This window comes from Toxoplasma gondii, chromosome IX, assembly GCF_000006565.2.
Source record: "Toxoplasma gondii ME49 chromosome IX, whole genome shotgun sequence".
Taxonomy (NCBI): Eukaryota; Apicomplexa; class Conoidasida; order Eucoccidiorida; family Sarcocystidae; genus Toxoplasma; species Toxoplasma gondii.
In genome coordinates, this window is record NC_031477.1 from 1,448,601 (window position 1) to 1,467,977 (window position 19,377).

General features: G+C 56.0%; 2 protein-coding genes across 2 annotated transcripts; both read left to right on the forward strand.

The window, feature by feature from the left end:
- Positions 1-98: 98 nt before the first annotated feature.
- TGME49_265790 (hypothetical protein) lies at positions 99-3,597 on the forward strand. Its single transcript, XM_002368647.2, has one exon. The coding sequence runs from the start codon at positions 1,165-1,167 to the stop codon at positions 2,314-2,316; it is 1,152 nt and encodes a 383-aa protein (XP_002368688.1). The 5' UTR covers positions 99-1,164; the 3' UTR covers positions 2,317-3,597.
- A 1,398-nt stretch (positions 3,598-4,995) lies between these two features.
- Positions 4,996-19,319, forward strand: TGME49_265780 (flagellar/basal body protein). The gene is made up of 8 exons (XM_018781409.1): positions 4,996-5,545; positions 5,856-6,516; positions 6,958-7,885; positions 8,332-8,377; positions 9,288-9,444; positions 10,003-10,507; positions 11,155-13,304; positions 13,968-19,319. Exons 1-8 carry the CDS (start codon positions 5,407-5,409, stop codon positions 17,791-17,793), a joined length of 8,412 nt encoding a protein of 2,803 aa, XP_018636292.1. The 5' UTR covers positions 4,996-5,406; the 3' UTR covers positions 17,794-19,319.
- The last annotated feature ends 58 nt before the right edge of the window (positions 19,320-19,377 follow it).

Below are 19,377 nucleotides of genomic sequence, written 5' to 3' on the forward strand. Positions count from 1 at the left end.
TGCATCGCCAATGTAGTTCACGGTTTCCTCGCGCTGGGTAGCAGCAGTCGGCTGGCGAGTTAGCCAGTGAGCAGGAGGAAAGTGTCCTGTTCTGGAAATTCCACAAAGCGAAGACTCTGTGGCACGAGAACTGTGGCTGCTGCGCCATGAAGGAAATGCCTTTTCACTAATTTTCCGTGCGTTGGCTTTCGCGAACCAGCTCGCTCCTTGATGCAGCTCGTCTCTGCTGGCTAAGTCAACGGTCGAGCCTTCTCCGCGCCACCCGTGTCGCGTCGCAACAACAGTTGCACGTGGTGGGGCAAGTTCCACATTTTTCTGTATTTTTCAAGAACGCTACACGACTGGTTCTGTTTGTAGTTTCGTGAGATCTGTACTCTTTTGTTCTGCCGCGCGCAGGGTGTAACCCGGACACCACCTCGGGCGCGCGAACTCTCGAGTGTGTGGCTTTCCTTCCGCTTGCGGCCGCGTTGGAGGGGAGTGGCAGACTGCAATATTTTGTGCTGCATTTGAATCGTGGGAACTTCGTGATTCTTGGCTGCATCTCTTTTTGGCGCTCCCTTCGTCCATAAGCTTGCTGCTTGTGAGTGATGACGCATGCTAAGCCTGGCTGGACACTGCTCGAATCGTCGCCCAGTCAACCAAGTCGTTCATGAACGAGGTTGTTATCCGAGTGGCACTCTAAGGAAAAAGGTGGTAAATACGAGCGTCAACGAGGGCTGTTTTTCTTGTGCCGCTGTAGCAGCCTCGTAGCCCTTACAGCAGAAGAGTCGTCTCCTCATAACCTGATTTCCGCCGCCGTTTCACGATGGGTGGCATGTGAGCCCTGCCAAGGCAGCAGCTGACTGGCTACATCGGAGCATCTTACCGGTCCTTGTTACGAGACTGAGACGGTAATAGGGTTGGTTTTTTGGTTGCCGCATGACAAACAACGATCACCAGTTTTAGGAACCACGTATCTTTCTAGGTTTGTATCAAGTCTGTAGCGGTTTGTGCTGCCTCGACAAGAGGCAGCAGCGCGCGGCGCGTGTTTTCCTGTGTGCCGCACTCAGGTTCCAAGCATCACTGGTGTTCGCATAGCAAAGCGTTTGGTTTTTTTGATGGCCGGTGGTCCGCTTTCCCCCGCCAACGGGTAACCCCTCTCCCTCTCCGGAAGCGTTTCCCAGGATGGGGTACGGTCAGAAGAAGAAGCGACGTCAACAGGAAGAGATTCCTGAGCAGACTTCGTCGATATGGTACATGTTGTGCATTTGCGTGCTGGCGGGAGCCGGGCTTTCCGTAGTCAGCATGATTTTGAGCAATTGGCGTGAAGCGGCAGCCATTCAGTACCGCTATATGTTTCGTAGCAAAGAGCGGATGGTGTCGATTAGCGAGACGTACTACGGCTTGTACAACATCGTCTACGACGGGGGCGGAGCGTACATCAGTTGGACGCAGCGCGTCTCAGACGTGACAACCCGCGGCAATGCAGCCATTCAGATAGGACAGCAGTCCACGCAGTCGAATGCGCAGTTTCAGGCGTGGGCCTCGCAGTGCCCACCTCAGTGTCAGGACGCGATCAGCACGCGCATTTCGTGTTACAAGCGCATCAGCACAATTTCCACGATTCTCCTCGGCGCGCTCTCAGTGGGCGGCGCGCTCGGCCTCATCGGCGTCGGCTGGTTTTTCATGTTTGGAAAGCTAGCTTACCTTCAGATGGGCTGTTGGTTCTTGGCTGGAGCCGTCTGCTACGGGTGTCTCGGTTACTGGATTTGGGAGACGGACACTTGCTGGCGCATGATTACCGCGGGGCAGCAACTCCCGTACCCTGCAGTCGGGCTGCCCTGGTACCTCACACTCATCAGCAGCGGCCTGTACGTCGTGGCCGGCGTCGGCTCGTTCTTCGCGGAAATGATTGACTCGTACAACGAGAAGAAACTCAAGGACCAGGCGCAAATGCGACTCATGATGGAGGCCGGAGACGCCTTCGACGGATTCTTTGGGCCGAATGTGCCGCCGGGCATGGGGCCCCAACAAATGGTGGGAAGCCCCAGGCCGCCCTCGATGATGATGCCGGCAGGCGTCGCCATGATGGGGCCGCCAGGGGTACGCGGACCGAGAGGCTCGGGAATAGGTCCTGCGGGTTTAGGCATGATGGGTCCACCTGGAGGACCTGGAATGCCTCCTGGAATGATGCCTCCTGGCATGCCGCCGCCAGGAATGTCGATGGGTATGCGACCCCCTGGAGTTTCGCCGTCCCCGAGCTTCGGACCTGCCTCCGGTTTCGGACCTCGGCCCTCGTTCGGACCCCGCCCAAGCATGGGAGGCTGGCGCGGATGAGAGGAGACAGGTCTCTCCACGTACGAGAGCCCAAGTTGTGGTGTTCAGATCAAAACAGACACCACTTTTTTACGGATGCAGAACAACCCAAGATGGATCGACAGTGCGAGGGGGGCCGTCCGGGAATTCTCGAATTTGTGATGCTTGCGCACATGTGAAGAACAGACTGGAGTAGACAAAGATAATGCTAAAACGATTCGTGTGGAGAACACACCATGACGGAGGGAGCGAGCGGACTGTTGTCGATCCGTCGCTGGGAACGCTTTTGTGCTGGTGTGGAGGTAAACGGAGTCTGCTGTGCGAGGGTGGCGACGGAATATTTTCTGATCGAACTGTTCGCGGCCGGCGTTAGTGGCTTCGAATGACGAACTTTGCGAACGCGAGTCACACCGGAACAGAGGGAAGCTTGATTATGTGTGTACTCAAAAGGAACCTGTCGGAGAAAAAAGAATTCGGAGAACCCGCTGCCGCGGCCCGCGTAGCGATTCCGCGGACAGCAGTTGTTTGTGTATGTTGTGTTCCCGTGAGCCGGTTCGCCGAACAGTTTACTTGCCCCGTGTAGTTTTTCGTCTTCCATTTTGCGTGAGCATTGGTGCAACGCATCCCCGTTTTTTTGCCCGCGACGAGGGGGTGTGAGAATATTTTGCGCTTCACTGAAAGCCAGGGAGACGGGACTTTGAAAGAAAGCCCTAGGCTGTCCGAGATTCCTTCAAGGAGTGTCGGTGCAACAGACAAGCAGGGTAGAATTTGTCAAGCAAGCATGGCTTCTGGAAGGGCGTGCTGTGTAACCCACCCCGTCCTAGACACTCTCGAACCTTGGGCTTCACATGTCATTACCTTCCGCCGCATGCTTGAGTGTAAAATTTACCTGTCCCACGCACTTGAGAGTCTTCTCGACGGTCTACCCTTCCTACGACTTGCTGATGTGCAATCGCGTTTCAGGAGTTCAGATGGAACCCTGCACGCGTAACTATTATTAGAGGGAAGGTGCGCGCAGCGCTCTGATGACGTTCACCATTCCCAGGACGCTGAAAGTCGTCTACGCATTCAAGTCATTTGTTCTGAAGTGCGAACACACTCGCCGTGCCCTCGATAATGCGCGTGAAGGTAGACTGAATCCGTCTGCTGTGGGCAGTAATAAGGTAACACTAGGAAACAGCCGTGCTGGGAGAAGCACTGTGGCGGGAAAACTTGTTGATAAATGATGGCCCAAGAACGAACTCATCTTAGACTAGGGGCGCCAGTAGTCCACCCATCGAGTAGAAACACAATCCAAACGCGCTTTCCATAGAGACATCACCCCCGCAATTTCGTTTCAGTGCAGTGTTCGGCCGGTTCTATCCCCTCCGGGGGAAAGTGTCGCTCCACTGACGTTTGACAGATATGGCGTACGTCATTTGCAGTTCCTTAAGCGAGCGGAGTAAGGGACACTCATACCCGTGAACTGGAATCTCGCATGCATGTAGCAGTCCAGCCGGTCAGAACAGATTATTCCGCAGCACGGTCGCGGAAGCACTGTTCACACTATCGAGAGTCACATCACAGTTTGGTGAAAGCCGTGTTTTCTCTGAACAGCCTTTTGCATGCAAGTGTACACCTATGCATCAAACTTCAAGAAAGTCTCCCCGGCAGTACGCAGACAGACTGCACGCAGAAGGAACTCAAAGTCCTCCATCCACCTCGTGCAACAGGCACGAGTCGGACGGATTCTAGAGCATGTCGGTTGTGGCATAGTTTTCGTGTCGAAACATTTTAGTCCAGCCCGTGGTTTCGAAACACACTTCGTTTCTTGAGGTTAGTCTGATGAAGTACGAGAAGCTACGTGACAAATTGGGGAGAATCTGTGGGAAAACTCGTCTACTCAAAGGCACTTGATACACAGCAAAAGTGGCCAGCCACCACCGGGAAGGATTTTCAGCAACGTTGTCCCGGATCATCGGAGTCTACAAATGATACTACTGCCCAGTGTGTGTGCTGCTTCAAGGCACTCACTCGGTGGAAACGTACAAATTCCTCCCAGGTTTCTTCCCCCCTCACACACAGCCAAAGCCGAGGCAGTCCTCCCTCCTATAACGCAAATTGAAACGAGTTACAATCCAGAGAACTGACTTGGCTGCAAAGCGGAGCTTCCTTTGTTCGTTTCCCACGGTCGGGTCCTTTCGTGGACGCTCTGGATCGAGGTAGAAATCCTTTTTCACCGAGTGAGCTGCGAAGCCCGGGAAAAACAAAACGTGTGGAACGAGCTCGCAAAAGAGGCGTCGTCCACGTCGACTGGTCCTCTCCACGGCTGTGTCTAACACGCTGGATTAGTGGAAGGAGGAAAGAGTAGACAAAAATCTCAAAAATCGTCTAGGAAGTCGACAAGATGGCTACTTTTTTTCTGGTGGAGACTGAGTCTCGCACTGTGCGTGGGGCCCGGCTTGTCTTGAGACTTACCCACGCTTCTGCAAGTTGCAAAATCAAGCTCGCTTGCCTGGCAGACACACCGGGAAAAACCAACGGTTTTTTCGTGAGTGTGTTTGGGTCCCTTCTTCCATCGCCGCTGCTTTGCTTCCAAAACACACCTTTGGAAGCCGCAGAATCCCCCTAGCTGTCTCTGCGCTCCTGCTCCTCTTCCGGCTCGCTCTCAGGTTTCACCGCAAGGCTCGTCTCCACCCGAGTGTGTCTTCACCTCTCTGTCGTTCTGTCGCGCTCCTAAATGCTTGAGGAACTCGGATGCGCTAGTGTGCATCTTCAATTGGGCGAATGCGCGCATTCACAACCCCTCTGGAGGAATCGGCGTCGACTTTCTCCCGCGTCCTTTTCGCCACACAAAACAGCGAGCCAGCTCGCTGTCGACAAAACGCAGTGCCCCCTTTTCCTCGGCTTTCGTTCCGGAAGCGCAGAGAAAAGGCAAGGCATCCAATTGTCGTCTTTGCCAGTCATTCCTCTAGCTCACTTGCCACTCTTTCTCGGAAAAGCACCATCACAGCAAACACACTTTTCTTGACTGAGTCGCGCCCCTGACTGAGAACTTGTCTTGAACGAGGCGGGTCCTGCTTCTACCTTCTGTCGAGACTAGACTCGTCCAGCTGGGCGCCTGCTTCGCTGATGCCTGCTTTTTTCCGTGAGGCGAAACTGCACCATTTTGGGTCGGCCGTCTGCAGTTGTTCAAGGTCTTTGCTCGTTTCAGCCGGTGGCAGTTCCGAGCTGCTCAAGTTGACTGGCGCAAGTCGACCGCAGACACACGGTAGGCCAGAGAGGAGCAACGGTAGAAGAAAGGAGGGTCACTGAGATCAAGCAGCGACAAGTGAAGTCTGGTGTCAATGGATCTTCCTCCTGAGTTGCACCTCACAGGAACTTTTCCGCTCAGTCGTTGCCCTCGTGACGCGCCTGACAGCTTTTTTCTGGAAGAGCGTGTAAAGTCACCTGCTAGTGAAAGCAAGAGAGACCCAACAAGAAGACAACGCAGCCAAGCTCTCCCAGGCATGCATATCCGGCGCTCTGAAAAGACTTCAAAGGCGTCACGTGGAAGGCTGTTCGTGCCTGCAATCTCTCAGTGGTCGGAGTAGGGAAAGGCGCCCCGTCTCTCGTAGCTGCAGACGAACAGTTCAGACGAGACGGTGGCGCGAACAAAGGGGACAACGGCGAGGAAGCGAGAGAGAAGGGAACCTTCGGCCGACAAGTAGCTTCTCGGAGACTTCCATGGACGACGATGGCGGAGGTAACGCGGCACAGAGACAGCCGAGGAGAGACAGACGGGGACGTCGTTTCCACGCCGTCGCCCTCGCAAGTGCTTCGAGAGAGCAGAAGCGCCATCAAAAGAGAAGCTTCGTTTGCACTGGGTGCGTCGCCGCTCTCTCTTTCGACTGTCAAGTCTGTCTCCTTTCTGCGACCTCCGTGTTCTCCATCATCTCCCAGTCCGGCGTCTTCAAATGTCCGCCTGCAAGACGGTGTCGCGGCTGTGGTTCCTGAGGCTTGTCCTTCTGCCTCCCTTCGAGCTGGCTCAGGGCCTCCAGGCAAGTGTGCCGGAGTCTGCTCCCCAGACGCTGTCTCGTCGTCCTCTCCTCTTTGCGAGAACAGCGAACCTTCCAGTTCAGTGTTGACAAACGGGTCTCTTGGCATTCTTGTCCAGGCCACTGGCTACAGATATCTCCTAGGAGGCACTCTCGTCTACCACGATGAGTCTCACACGCTTCTCCGGCCCTCAAAACGACATGTGTGAGTCTCTTGCATGACTCTGGACAAGGCCGCTTCGCCTCGGGGTCTGTCCAAGCTGCCTCCACCTGTTTCTCGAAAGAAAACACGCTGATCGAACACACGGTTCAACGCATGCATGCAGCAAAGGCCCTCCCGGTGTTCTGAGGTGAACCCGACGCCGTGAAGGCCCTGCGGAGCTAAAGATGTTAGAACGTCAAGTATAAATATGCATATATATATATATATATGTATATATATGTGTATATATATGTATATGTATATATATGTATATATATGTATATATATGTATATATATGTATATATATACATGCCATGTATAAAAAAAGCCTCATCAGAGATGACGCTTTTTTAAGACAAAGAATGGGGACGGATCGTGTTCTAGATCATGTGCGTTTCGCTTTCTTTCTCCCTCTTCGGCTCTTGTTTCTTCTTTCCCTGCAGCTCGTCTCCGGACGCAGTGCTCTCTCCTCCACTTTCGCGTCTTGAGGCGACGAGCGCGGCGTCACCGCCTTGTTCCGCGGCCCCTCTGCCTCCTGACAAGGCGCTGCAGGACTCTGACTTTGCGCGAGTTCCACAAGAAGCGAGAGACGAGACCTTGGCATCTTTCTGGGGAAAAGGTAGACCCGCACGGCCAGCTGGCTGTTGCTGCTGTCGCGGATGTCCCCGCCTTGCCTCAAGAAAACTTTCGAGAGCTGCATGCAGCCGTGAAAGGTCCTCTCCTGATGTTTATAACCAGCGCGCTGGTGGAACGCCCCCTCGAACTGACGTATCTCCAAGCGTGGTGTCTCCGCAGTCCGAAGGTGACGCCTTCCGGACATCTCCCGGGGCGCCTGGAGCGCCGGACTCGACGGGATGTGGGCAGCAGTCAGTGGAGCCGCGACTGCGAGGCCAGGAAGGCAAGCTAGGACGGAAGCTAAGCGCGAAGCGAGCCAAAGACGCGAGTTCCGCAACAGAGAGGTGGGGGAAGTCTCCTTCTGCGTGTCGATGCTGCGCGCATGCAGCCGCTCTTGAGTCTCGCTATGGCCGGCAGGGTCCGGCCGCAGGCTTGCATCTGGGTGTTCCCGCGGAGCTCGCGAGTTCGGGTGTCTGCGCAGGAACGCGGGGCTCGGGATCCGCTAGCCGGTTGCCCAGAAGGCGCGGCTCTCCCGAGAGGCGCTGCTGCCTGTGTTGCTACACCAGCAGCGCAACACGTGAATTTGTCTCCCTTTTGCCCTTGGAGGCGAGGCCCCGAGACCCTCGGGACCTTCCCCTTGGCCTGCCGAAGCATGCGGAGCCGTGGCGAATCTCCCATGTGTCTCAGGTGGAGCACGAGGGATTGGGGACTCGAAGAAACTTGGCATTCTCGCCAGGAACGCGCACACCTGATGTGGTGAGGAGACCGAGAAAACCAAAGCGGCACAGTACGCTGTCTTCAGTCTCCGCGCTCGCACGCAATCGCGCGACATGAGGGATGCACACGGCTTGGCTCGACCGCCACTAGAAGGCCGGGTGTATGTACACCGCGGGAACGCGCTGGCGGGAAGCGTGCACGCATTGAAGGCAAGCGCAGTGAGGGTCAACCGCGTTTCCTTCTTCATGAGTGTCTTTTCCATCTTCTTGCGAGGCGTGGTAGGAAGACTCACATCGTTACACACAGAGTTGCCGCTGACTGTCGCACAGGAAAGCGAGAAGCGAGGGCCAGAACCAGTTCACCCGCGTATGTAAAGAAGAGAGGGTGTGTGTCCACCTGCGAGCATTTGTTCCACTATTGCGCGCTTGCATTTGCGATTATCTCCTGCAGTCTTGGAAGTCGATTCCGTCTCTTTCTCCTCTCAGGTGGTTCCCCCGGATTCTCTTGTTTTCGATTCCCGGTTCGAGAGCGGTAAGAACGAGAAAGACACAAAAATGAGGCATATCCCAGCTCTGCGGTGACGCATCGCCTCCCGTCGCAGCCCTCGCTCGTCTACATTCATCTGGGTGTCTCGGTGCGGCTTAAAGCCAGTCGAACATGCGAAATGTACGTTTTCGGTGAAACTGCTCTAGAGGACGAAGCTTGAGGTAGCTTTGGCTGGTACTTCCTCGCCCGGTCTTTTGCCTCACAAGCTCTTAGATGGCACTTGCAGATCTAGCATCTCGTTTGCCTGAAGCACCAGGCTTTCTGGGGGCCTACAGAACCGCGAAGCGTGTTGGCTTCAGTTTCCTTCTTTACAAAACCGTTTCGAGAGGCACCACTCTAGGGCGCCCTTCTTCTTCTTCGCCTTCACGCCGCTCGAGCGACACCAGCGCAGTCGGTGTTGTTTCGAGTTCTCCCAGTTCTGAGAGAACTGGTGACTTCCAGCACGATAGGATTGATCTCACGAGCCACTGGGTGTCACTCTCGTTGTTCGTATGAACGATATCAGGCGTCCACCTGTTCCCCGTGGAGCAAGCGATTCGAGTGCAGGAGCCGTAGCGTCACGAGCTTTTGAAGTCCACCACGTTTAGCAGTTTTTTTGAGCCAAACGAATGCCTCAGGGTGTTGTGCAACGTGCTCGCTGAACCGTCAGTGTCATAAACTGGTACAAAGAAGCGTCCCCATTCTTCGCACAGAGTCGCCACCAAGAGAGACGTAAGGATCGGAGAGCTAGGCTGAGTCCTGCGACGATCTAGTAGACAGGCCTCTCTGCAGAACTGATCTCAACTCGAAATAAACAGAGACGGTGTACGGGTGCTGCGTTGTGTCTACCACATCAAAAACAAGGTGTTCTCTTCGTAGACGTGATTCGCGATCCAGCACTGTTGTCAACGTTTAGGGAACTTGAAGCTCGCTGTCCAGAGCTCGAGCCGGAAAGAAGAGTATCTGCTTCTGCTACGGCCAGACGCCCACACTGGACAAGTCAAGACTTCTTGGTTTTTCTTCTCCGCATCGATGCAGCCACACCACAATGAGCGTCTCCCTTTCACTGTCACGTGAGTGAGAGAGAGGGGAGGTGGAGGTACACCGAAAGACACGAAGGATTGCACCAGTCGGCAAGTTCCTTGTTGCAGACTATGTGACCCAGCTACACAGAACTTTGGGGTATGACGTCGTTCATGTCTACGCTTGTACTCACAGGTGCGTGTTTGCAGATGTGCGTATATTTACATCTCTCTATTTATGTCAGTATATACACATGTATATATACATGTACATATATATATATATATATATATATATATATACATGCATACCTTGTGCTCTGTTGAGACTTAGTGGATTCCTGAGATTTGCTTGGCTCTCTCTTCACTTTCAGTCACCTTTCTCCAGTCCTTACAAGTATTTCTAGCCGTCTATCATTACACACTCTCGTGGACATCCGTACCCTTGCTCGCTCTAGTTTGGCATCTTTGTGTACAGTTCGCCTGTCCTGGTTTTCGGTGGCATTTGAATCAGTCTATGCTCGTGCAATGCGCGCCCGGACGGATTGCGTGTCTTCTCTGGCTCGTGGCTTTGCCTTTTATCCGTGCGACATGGCGCCTTCTCTCCAGGTTCAAGATCGCGAACCTCGTGAAGTCCGAGTCTCTCTTCGCCCACGGCATGCGCCCGTTGACGTTCTCAGTGGCTGAACAACGCGAGACGGGAGCTGCTGTCTGGAGACGGAGCAGCGAAACTGTGAAGTACTACCGAAACCGCTATCCGCGAAGCGCGGACATTGCGTGCCTGAACTCTGCGCTCGCGCCGCTGTGTCCGGGAAGAGGCGCCTGCGCCGCTTGTCCGAGCAGCTGCGGTGACGGCTCGGGTGTAGGTACAGCGCTCGCAGCTCGTCGAGACAGCGCAGCGTCTCGCGCGCTGTCTCCGCAGCTCTGCGGAGGCCCTCAAGGCGACGCGAGCGCAACGGCGAACAACGCAAACAACAGATACTCGACGCTGGAGATCGCCTTCACTTTCAGGCGGCCGAACGACACAGTCTACTTCGCCTCCGGGTGTACGTACACCTACTCCCACCTCCTCGACGTCCTCCACTGCATCGAAAGCCACCCCGCAGCCGCCAAGGTGAGCGGGAGGGGACAGAGGGGCACTCACAGTTTTAGCATTTTCAAGTGTTCGTCGAGCATCTTCGTGACTCTGAATGAATTTCAATTCCAGCGACTGGGAGGTTGCTCCGGCGACAGAGATCGGGGCCTTATAGTTTTACGTGATCGCGAGGGGAAAACACTGGCGAGGCAAGGTGCATCTTCCGGAAAAGGGTAGTGCGTACGAGGCTCGGTTCCCCGATTGCAGCAGCGTTGTTGCTTCTATGACTTCGCCCGACGTTTCTCTTCATTTGAAGAGAGGGACAGTCTCTCTCTCGTCTTTCGCCTCTTCTCTGTCTTTCTCTGTTTCACGGGGACGGTCTTCCGTCTTGGTTTGCGGCCTGTAAACAAAGGACAGCTCAACGTAGACCTAGGAGTCAAGTAGGTACAAATCGTACTAGGACTTGAACAGCGAAGTGATGCTCGGTTATATATGATTCCGTCAACCTTTGGGCTGTATGTACACCGTTCGAACAGCTGGCGTCGAACGCGTTCAGCGACGCCTCCTCTCGCTTTGTCGGATCGCTGTTCCCCTCCTGTTTCCTCCTTGCGTCTTCTTGATCTTGCCATGAGGTCCTGCTGCCTTTCTCCTGTCGTTCCGACTCTGCCTTCTATCTCGTGTCTCAGCTGTGCAGTCAGGACGCTCTCTGTGCTACTCCAGGAGGCCTCGTCTGTCCTGTGCTCTGCATCACGAATCCCCTTCCAGACTTCTCTTTTCCCTCATCTTCTCCGTCTTCTTTAGCTTCATCTTCTTCCTCCCCTTCCTCCTCTCCGTCGACTTCCGCTTCATCGTCACTTTCTTTTATTCCGTGCTCGTCTTCCTTTCCTTCTTCTGCTTTTGCATCTGCTTCACCTTCTTCCTCTTCTCTCGCTCCTGACGCGCGGTGTCGCGGCAGTCTGTCTCCTCGCGGACGCCTGTCTGGATCGGCATCCGCCTCGCCGCGTGTCTCGTCTCTCCTCCCAAACTCGGTTGCGACAGACCGTGGTGCATGCAGTGCGCGAAAAAGATGGAAGCCTCTCGACGCATGCAAGGTCCCTCTATCCTTCGATTCCCGCAATCCCGGACTAGAGTACGCCGTCGCGGCGGCATTGCTTGACCCGCCCTGTCCCTCCTGCTCTCGGCGCGGAGACAGGGACAGTCTCCAGACGGGGTCCAACCAGCGAGCGCATGCATTCGCCTCCGAAGAAGTAGCCAGTTCCTCCGAGGAGCGCGAGGGAGAAGAGAAAAAGGGAGAGATCGAGGAGACGACGAGGGAGAGAGGGGAGACAGGAGAGAGAGGAGAGAGACGAGAGAGAGGGGAGAGAGGAGAGACAGGGAGAGAGGCACATGAGACACACGCGCCTACCGAGGCCGAGGCTCTGCCCTACAGTCGGTGCTCGCTGTTGACGAGGTTCTCTCCTTCTCCGCCCCCACTGCATGCGTTGCAAAGGAGCGCGGGAGTTTGCAGCTCCTCAACCTCGGCAAAGCAACCGTTCCTGAGGTTCCCCTCTCAGACGCTCGGGGCTCGAGGATACGACATGTGCTCTCTCTGTCGCGCCAAAGAAGAAGGCAGAGCTGCTCCAGCTTCCCCGCGACTGGAAGTGACGACTGGCTCTTCAGAGGCTGCAAAGGACGACCCAAATGCCTGGGGTGGAGAGGAAGAAGCTGGCGAAGAGAAACAGAGAGCCGCCTCCCTTTCGCCGCCTGCCGGACGCCAGCAGCAACTCCCAAACGGGGACAGGAAAGCTGAGGCCAACGGTCGGGCCGCCACCACGCCGCGCCCTCTGAGGTGTATAGACAGTGGAAGGGTGGGAGAAGAAGGAGGAAGGAACCTCGGGACGCCTGCGGAAGGCCCAGACGGGAGGTTCCACGACCTCGCCGGCGAGCGAGGAGAAGCCGCCACTGTAGGGATGGAAGGAGAAGAGGGGGAGGCAGCGAGAGGAACAGACTGGCGAGGGCAGGATGCAGATACCATTTGGGGACGTTGCGTTGGAAGAAGGAGGAGAGAAGAGACTCATCAGCACAGCGAAGGAGAAGGCAACGCGGCGGGTGACTCGTTCACATCGATACATGTCTCGAGGAAAGCAAGATCTGCATCTTCTCTGCCATACCATTTCCCCTCTATTTCTGCGTCTTCTTCCTCCTATCAATATTCTGCCTCCAATCCTCCACACCTCTCCCCTCTTAAGCGTCGCGCATCCTCTTCCCCCAACGTTTCCGCTTGTCTCCCTTCTTCTTCTTCTCCTTCCTCGTCTTCCTCTTCTCCTCCCTCTTCTTGGTCTTTCTCCGCTTCGTCTCGCTTGCCTGTGCGTCGATCGGGTCGGTCGTCGGACTGGTCTTGCACTTCGCGAGGAGGTTCCTCGGAGAAGTATTCCGTCTCCGCGTTTTCGCTTCGCATGCGTTCCTGCCGCTCGTGTCGGCGTCCCCTGGTCTCGCCCTGGGAGCGTCCGGTCTTGTTTATCTCCGCGCGAGTCCATCCCGGAGAGAGCAGCGCGAGCTGGGTGCTGCAGGGCCTGCTGGCGTTTCTTCTCGCACCCGCGGAGCCTCGCGCGAGTCTGCTCAGAGAAACGTTCCGCATTTTCGTGGTGCCGATGCTGAACGTCGACGGCGTCGTCCGCGGCAACAGCCGCTGTGCGCTTTGCGGCCAAGACTTGAACCGTGTCTGGCGGGAACCGGATCGGCGTTTCCATCCTTCGATCTTCTGCGCCAAGGCTCTCCTCCACCAAGCCCAGCGCGACAGTCGCGCCCTCCTCTTCCTCGACCTTCACGCGCACTCAACGAAGCTCGACGTTTTCATGTAAACTCAGGAAAGAAAGGAAGAGAGAAGTAGAGAAAGAAGAAACAGATACCCGGCGCGCGCCCGAGGAAAGCAGACGCAACGTCGCCAAAATGAAGCGGAGAAAAGATGAAAAAACAGGGGAAAAAACCAGAGAGCAAGAACAAGAAAGCGAACAGGGAAGCTAACAGGAAGAGACCAAGGAACGGGACAAGAAAGAGAAGAAGAGAGAGAAAAAGAAAGAGAAGAAGAGAAAGAAAACAAGGGAGAAAAAGAGAAAAAAGCAACGCAGTGGCACAGATGCGGTTTGACACGGAAACGAAGGTCGCGCCAAAAGAGACGCGGGTGGAGAGACAGCGAGCCTCAAAACATGAAGACCGTGAATGAATCCAACTTGTCTTGCGTGGTGATGGCGACTTGTTCCTCTCAGTCTGCAAGGTGTATCGACACAGCTGCATGCACAACATGTTCGTAGTGACTGCGCTGTTGGGGTCGCTCACACGCTTTTCTCGGTGCATGCAAATGTGTACAAGGCGATGCACGACGACGGAGTTTCAGATGCGTACCTGTGTCGGTGTCCTCCCAGCGCATGGACAGTCACACACCTTGAAAATCGAATACCTTTGTGCGAGAGGTCTTCCTGAGAAATGGAACGCGGATTTCCCTGGTGTCTGGGTCTCGCAGGTACTGCAACGCCGAGCAACCGATGGATGCGGCCTCTTCGCGTCTCACCAGTGGCCTTCTGCCGTCTCTCCTGGAGGCCCGGTGTCCGTGGTTTGGGCGCGCAGACTCTTCGTTCCGCGTAGAGAAATCGAAGGAGGGAACTGGACGGGTCGTCTGTGGCCGCGATGTCGGCATTGCCTGTAGCTACACCTTAGAGGCTTCGTTCTTTGGACCCACCGCTCTGCCGACATGGCCTCTGCCTCAGTCCCCAGAACTGCCTTCTCTTCAGTTCGCCTCTCTCAACTCCTCAAAGACATCCGCAAATGAATTTGCCTCTTCCTCAGATTCCTCCGCTTCTGCGTTCGTTTCCTCTGACTCCTGTTCGTCTGGTGCACCTGAGCAGTCGCCTTCGGCGTTGTCGGCACCGCGTGGAGGCCAGGAGGGACTCGAGGCTCCTTCGACCTCTGTGCCTCTTGCCTCTCCTACTTCGTGTAAGGCCCTCTCGGAGCTCGCCGTTGGCGGACCTAGTGTCTCCTCGCCTCCAGCGGAGATTCCCTTCACAGGCCACAGCGCGTCCTCTCAGCGACGGAGTGTCTCTCGAGCTCCTGCGCCTTCCTCTGCTTGTTCCCGCATCTCCACCGGGTCTACTCGGGAGAGGCGCGCGAAAGCTGGAGGCAAAGGGCCAGGCTCACGTCGGCTCGACGTAGAGGCAGCTTCGAAGGCCTTGCGGCAGAGAGACGGTTTCGCTCCCCAGGAGAGGCACCCGCAGACCGGCCTCGCAGTGCCGGGCGCGGCAGAAACGACAGAGCGGCTGCTCACCAGAACCACAGACAACCCAAGAGAGCAAGAGCGCCCTCTCAAGCGAGGCAGCAACCGCGACATCTGTGTGTCCTGCGCTTCCGGGGTGAGACCGCGAGAAGGAAAAGGGAGAGGCTCTGCGTCAGCCAGTGGAGGAGAAAATAGCGGGAGACGCGTCTCTTCGCCGCCTATTGAGACTCCCGAATCGGTCCGGTACAACTCCGAAACGACTCGTCACAACTTTGCCGGAGACGCGCCTGCGCGCTTTTCCTCGGCGTTACCGGTACCAGGGGACTCGAAAGCTTTCTCGGGAGAGAAATCGGTATTTCCTTCGCGTTCGGAGTCCCCGCCAGCCGAAACTGATGCCGGGAGCGACGACGCTCGAAGCGCCTTCAAGTCCTGTTCGGTTCCGTGCGTACGTACACCTTGGCCCGGCGGTGCACTGAGTTCAGGTGTACGTACACCCGGGAGCGGGGCTGGCGGGGTTGACGACCCCGCAGGTGTACGTACACTTGGAAGCGCGGGAAGCAGTTCGTCTTTTGCGGGGAATTCTGGAGTTGGCGGGCGAACAGCGGCCCGCCACTTCGATCCAAACGACTTGCAGCTCACTGGCTATCTTCTAGGGCTTGCTCTTTACGACTGGCTTCGCGCCATCGAGGCTGAGGCTCCTCATTTGCTTCTGCCTCCGCAGCGTTCTCGGACGGTCGACGCGGCGACGCAAACCTCTCGCGCGGCCTCCGACGAAGAGGCTTCCTCCGGCTCGCGGACCGCGGCCTGGCGAGAAAAAAAGCGGCAAATGGGGAGACGCGAGCGAGGACGAGGAGGGTCGAGGGCGCGGCCAGTCTCTCTCGAGAGACAGGGAAGCGGTGCTGAGGCCTGGCAAACCATGGAGAGACCTCACGAGCGAGAGAGGGCTGAAGACGAGTTCGTCGCTGTCGCAAAGGCGGAGCCGCGATTCGCCGCTTCTCATCACGCCGAGCCGGAGGTGCGGAAGGCAGGAAGTGCAAAAGACGAGCTGGACTCTGAAGGACTGGAGGGCCGCTTGCCTCCCCTCATAGAAGCCTCAGGCCGCTTCCCTTTCTCTCAGAATGAAGCCCAGAGCGAGGCTGAGAGACACTGCGTTGGATCCCAGGATGCCCTGGCGATTAGCAACCTCGTTCTGGAACACACCTCGAGGTCTGCCACACCCTCTTTGCCTCGCAGCGCAGGTTCCCTCGTCTCTCACCGACTCGCTCCGCTTGCTTTTTGTCGGGGCTCGGTGCCTCCCTTACGGTTTCGCTTCCCTTCGACTTGTGCCTCGCCCTCTCTCTCTCCCGCATGGCGCCGAAAGCTAGAGGTCTCTCTTCTTCGCTCGCGAATGCTTCCCGGCGGCCCGCCGTCTCTCCCTGGGCCTCCGCTTCTGCCTACGAAGAGTGTACGGCTACCGGAAGCCGGCGTCTCTCTCTTCGGGGAGTCGCGAGAGTCCACTGACCGCTCCAGCAAACGAGGAGACTCAAGCAGTCTCGCCTGTCTCCGCGACGGTCCCCTCATGTCGCCCAGAGCGTTCGCCAGCGCCCTCTTTGTCTTACGAAGCCCCACAAGACCCAGGCGCCCTGTCGTCCTGCGCCGAGTCCGCTCCTCAGGCGCCGAGAGGCCTGTCTTCCTCGGCCCACACGGCTCCCAGTGTCTCTCTCGGTGGCTCTCAGGCGAGACGCGTGAGGCAGAGAACTCTGGTTCCGCGCGGGGGCCTTGTCTCGTTTCGAGGGACGAGACAGCGGGGGAGGCCAGGGCGAACGCATGCACAGAAGAACAGAGACACGCAGCTCCTTGGGAGGAAGCGCCGCTTGGTGGAGACCCTGGAGATTCCCACAATTTCCGGACATGCGCTGGAGACAGCAACCCAGAAGAAGACGACTTTGCCTCTCGTGCGTCTCGCAGTCCTGCGTTGCTGCCAGCTCGGAGTGAGCCAACAAAGGAGGCGGCCTCACCTCCAGACAGTCTGAGGCCAGGCGCCGCCTTTCCCCAGCGCAGGGAGACGCGGGGAACACAGGCGGCTTCCGCATCCAGCCAGCGTACGGCGTTCCTTCAGCAGGAACTTTTTCAGCGCCATGGCGCGGGCAGCAGATTCTCACCAGCCATTCAAGAAGGAAAACAAGAAGAGCGAAGTATCTTAACGCGTACTACGGGGCAAGTGCCACAGGATGCCGCAGTCAAGGATGTCGAGCCTCTGCGAAGGCCGGAGGCCAGAGGCTTCAGGAAAAGCGGAAAGAGAGAGAAGAGAGGGAAGAGCGGCAATGGAGAGAAGAGGGAAAAGAGAGAGACGAAGAAGGCGAAAGAGAGGAAGGGAGAACAAGAGAAGCAAAAAGCGCGAGAAAAGCAAATAGTCCAAGAGAAGCATGCTTTCCTGTCATGCATCACTTTGACTGGAGGTGATGGAGCCATGGCCGACGGGCGGATGGCCGCGCCTTTTTCTCGTGCATGCATCGTTTCGGAGAAAAACAGGATATTCTCGTCTTTGGACACAAGGGAGATTCAGCAGACAGAAGGTGTGAGGCCATTTGCTGCCGGCGCGTTTGAACCTCGCACAGATGTTTTCTCCTCCTCGTCTGTGCTGTCCTTTTCTGGCCCTCCGTCGTCGCCGTCTGCAGCCTCTCTTTCTCTTGCGTGTTCGCTTCCTCCTGCCCAGTCCCTCGGCATCAAAGGCCTTCCTCGGAAGCGCGTCGCGACGCAGCATCTCTTGAGAGGAAAGACAGACAGCGTGGAGGTGGAGGTCGAGAACGACGAGCGCGAGAGGCGTCGAGAGAAGGGGACGCGAGAGAAGAGCAGGGTGGCGGGCGGCTGTTCGAGGAAGCCTCCCGGTGTCTTCGCAGGTCCGCGTCGAGCTCCCGACCCTGCTCGCTTCTTCCCAGAAAGACAAAACGAGACGAGCGAAGCAAGTGAAGCGTTCGCGCTTCTCGCGCAGGGCTCTGCGCTGGCGGTCGCTCCACGCAGAAAACGGCCGTCTCCTGCGTGCTCCCCGCCAGGGAGACAGGAGACCGCGAGAACAGGCAGGCCGGAGGTTTTCTTCTAGCAAAGGGCAGAAGGCTCTTCGAGACAGCGAGAACAGGCAGGCCGGAGGTTTTCTTCTAGCAGCGGGCAGAAGGCTCTTCGAGACAGCGGGGAAGAGGTGCAACGACAACTGCGCATTCCGTTTCTGAAGGCAAATTGTCGAAAAGGGCGAGGGCAAAGCGGCGCGCGGTGGACTGCGGAGAAGAAGGCGTGGATTGAGGAGACGCTCACTCGAGCAAGGCAGAGATTGGAGCGGAAAGACAGCAGACAGAGAGATGGAACACAAAGCATCGGGAGAGGAGAAGGAAAAGCGAGAACGGCCGCTCTTCGTTTCCAGTCGAGCCGTTTGTGCTCGGTCAGAAAAACGCAGAAGCAGGAAACGGATTCCAGGGTCGCTCGGATCCTCGCGAACCAGAAACAGACGACTCGGAAATAACGCACTCTCCCGGCGGGCCATGCAAAAGAGAGAAGAAAAGAGAAGAAAAGAAGAGAAGAGGAGAGCTCAGAACAGGCGTGGAGATTCGAAGAGAGAGGATGAAGAGAAAAGAAGACGGCAGATATCGACAGAGAGAAGGGGGATGTGATGGATGAACGTGAGAGGAGACTCAATTCTCTGAATTAAACTTCCCGATTCGCGGTGTTGTCTCAACACCACGCGTCTGTTTCCCCCTGTTTTGGTCCGCGCTTCTTCTGCTGCGCCAATCGATTCAAAGAGACAAGAAGGACCTGGGGAAAGTAAGAGAACGGCGTAGCGTGGATCTTGAACCACAACGCAAAATGAAGATGCGAAAGTGGAGATGGTTTTGAGGTCTTCCACGGCTTCTCTCTTTTTACTCGCAGTTCAGTCTCTCCCCATCATCGCCCAAGTCCTAGCCCCCTCTGTTCGAGGTGCTCGTAGTCTCGGCCAAAACTCATTTGCGTTGTCTGAGTCTCTCTTCTTCTTTTCTCTGCGGTGCTTGTGTGTCGTTTTCCATCAAACGAATGAGCCATGCCGGGCGTTGGCGCGCGCGCAATTTCCAGAAAACAATTCTTCACTTTTTCAAAAAGACACAAAGTTCATGAAGCTCCGACAGAACCGCCGGCGACAGCAGGGTCTCCCCAAGAGGCGTTCTTCGCAAAATTCAACATTTCAACACCAGGCAAAAGGAGACCTCAAGACGCGCGAGAGCACGCATGCAGATCCACATGTGCATGTAAAAGTATTGAGAAGTTCAGAAAGGGCTTGTATCATAGCGTCCATTGCGAAATACACACCTCTCGACGCATGCACTAGAAAACTGTTGCTCGAAGACCTTCCTTCACCTCAGAAAATAGTCAGGTAAATTTGCAGCACCTGGTTCTCTCTTCTTCCCCTTATTCTTCTCTCTCAAGCTTCCTCGTCGAGCGCTCCCTTTCCGCGCCATGCTTCTTGAAAATGTTGAATTCTCCAATCCCTCTCTTCTCCATCTTCCTTCCTCCGAACGGTCTCCTTCCCTTTCTTTCTTTGCTAACTGCATCTTCAAAATACGAATACATATATATATATATATATATATGCGTACATATACACATATATACGCAAACACGTATACATATATACATATATATATATATATATACATATATG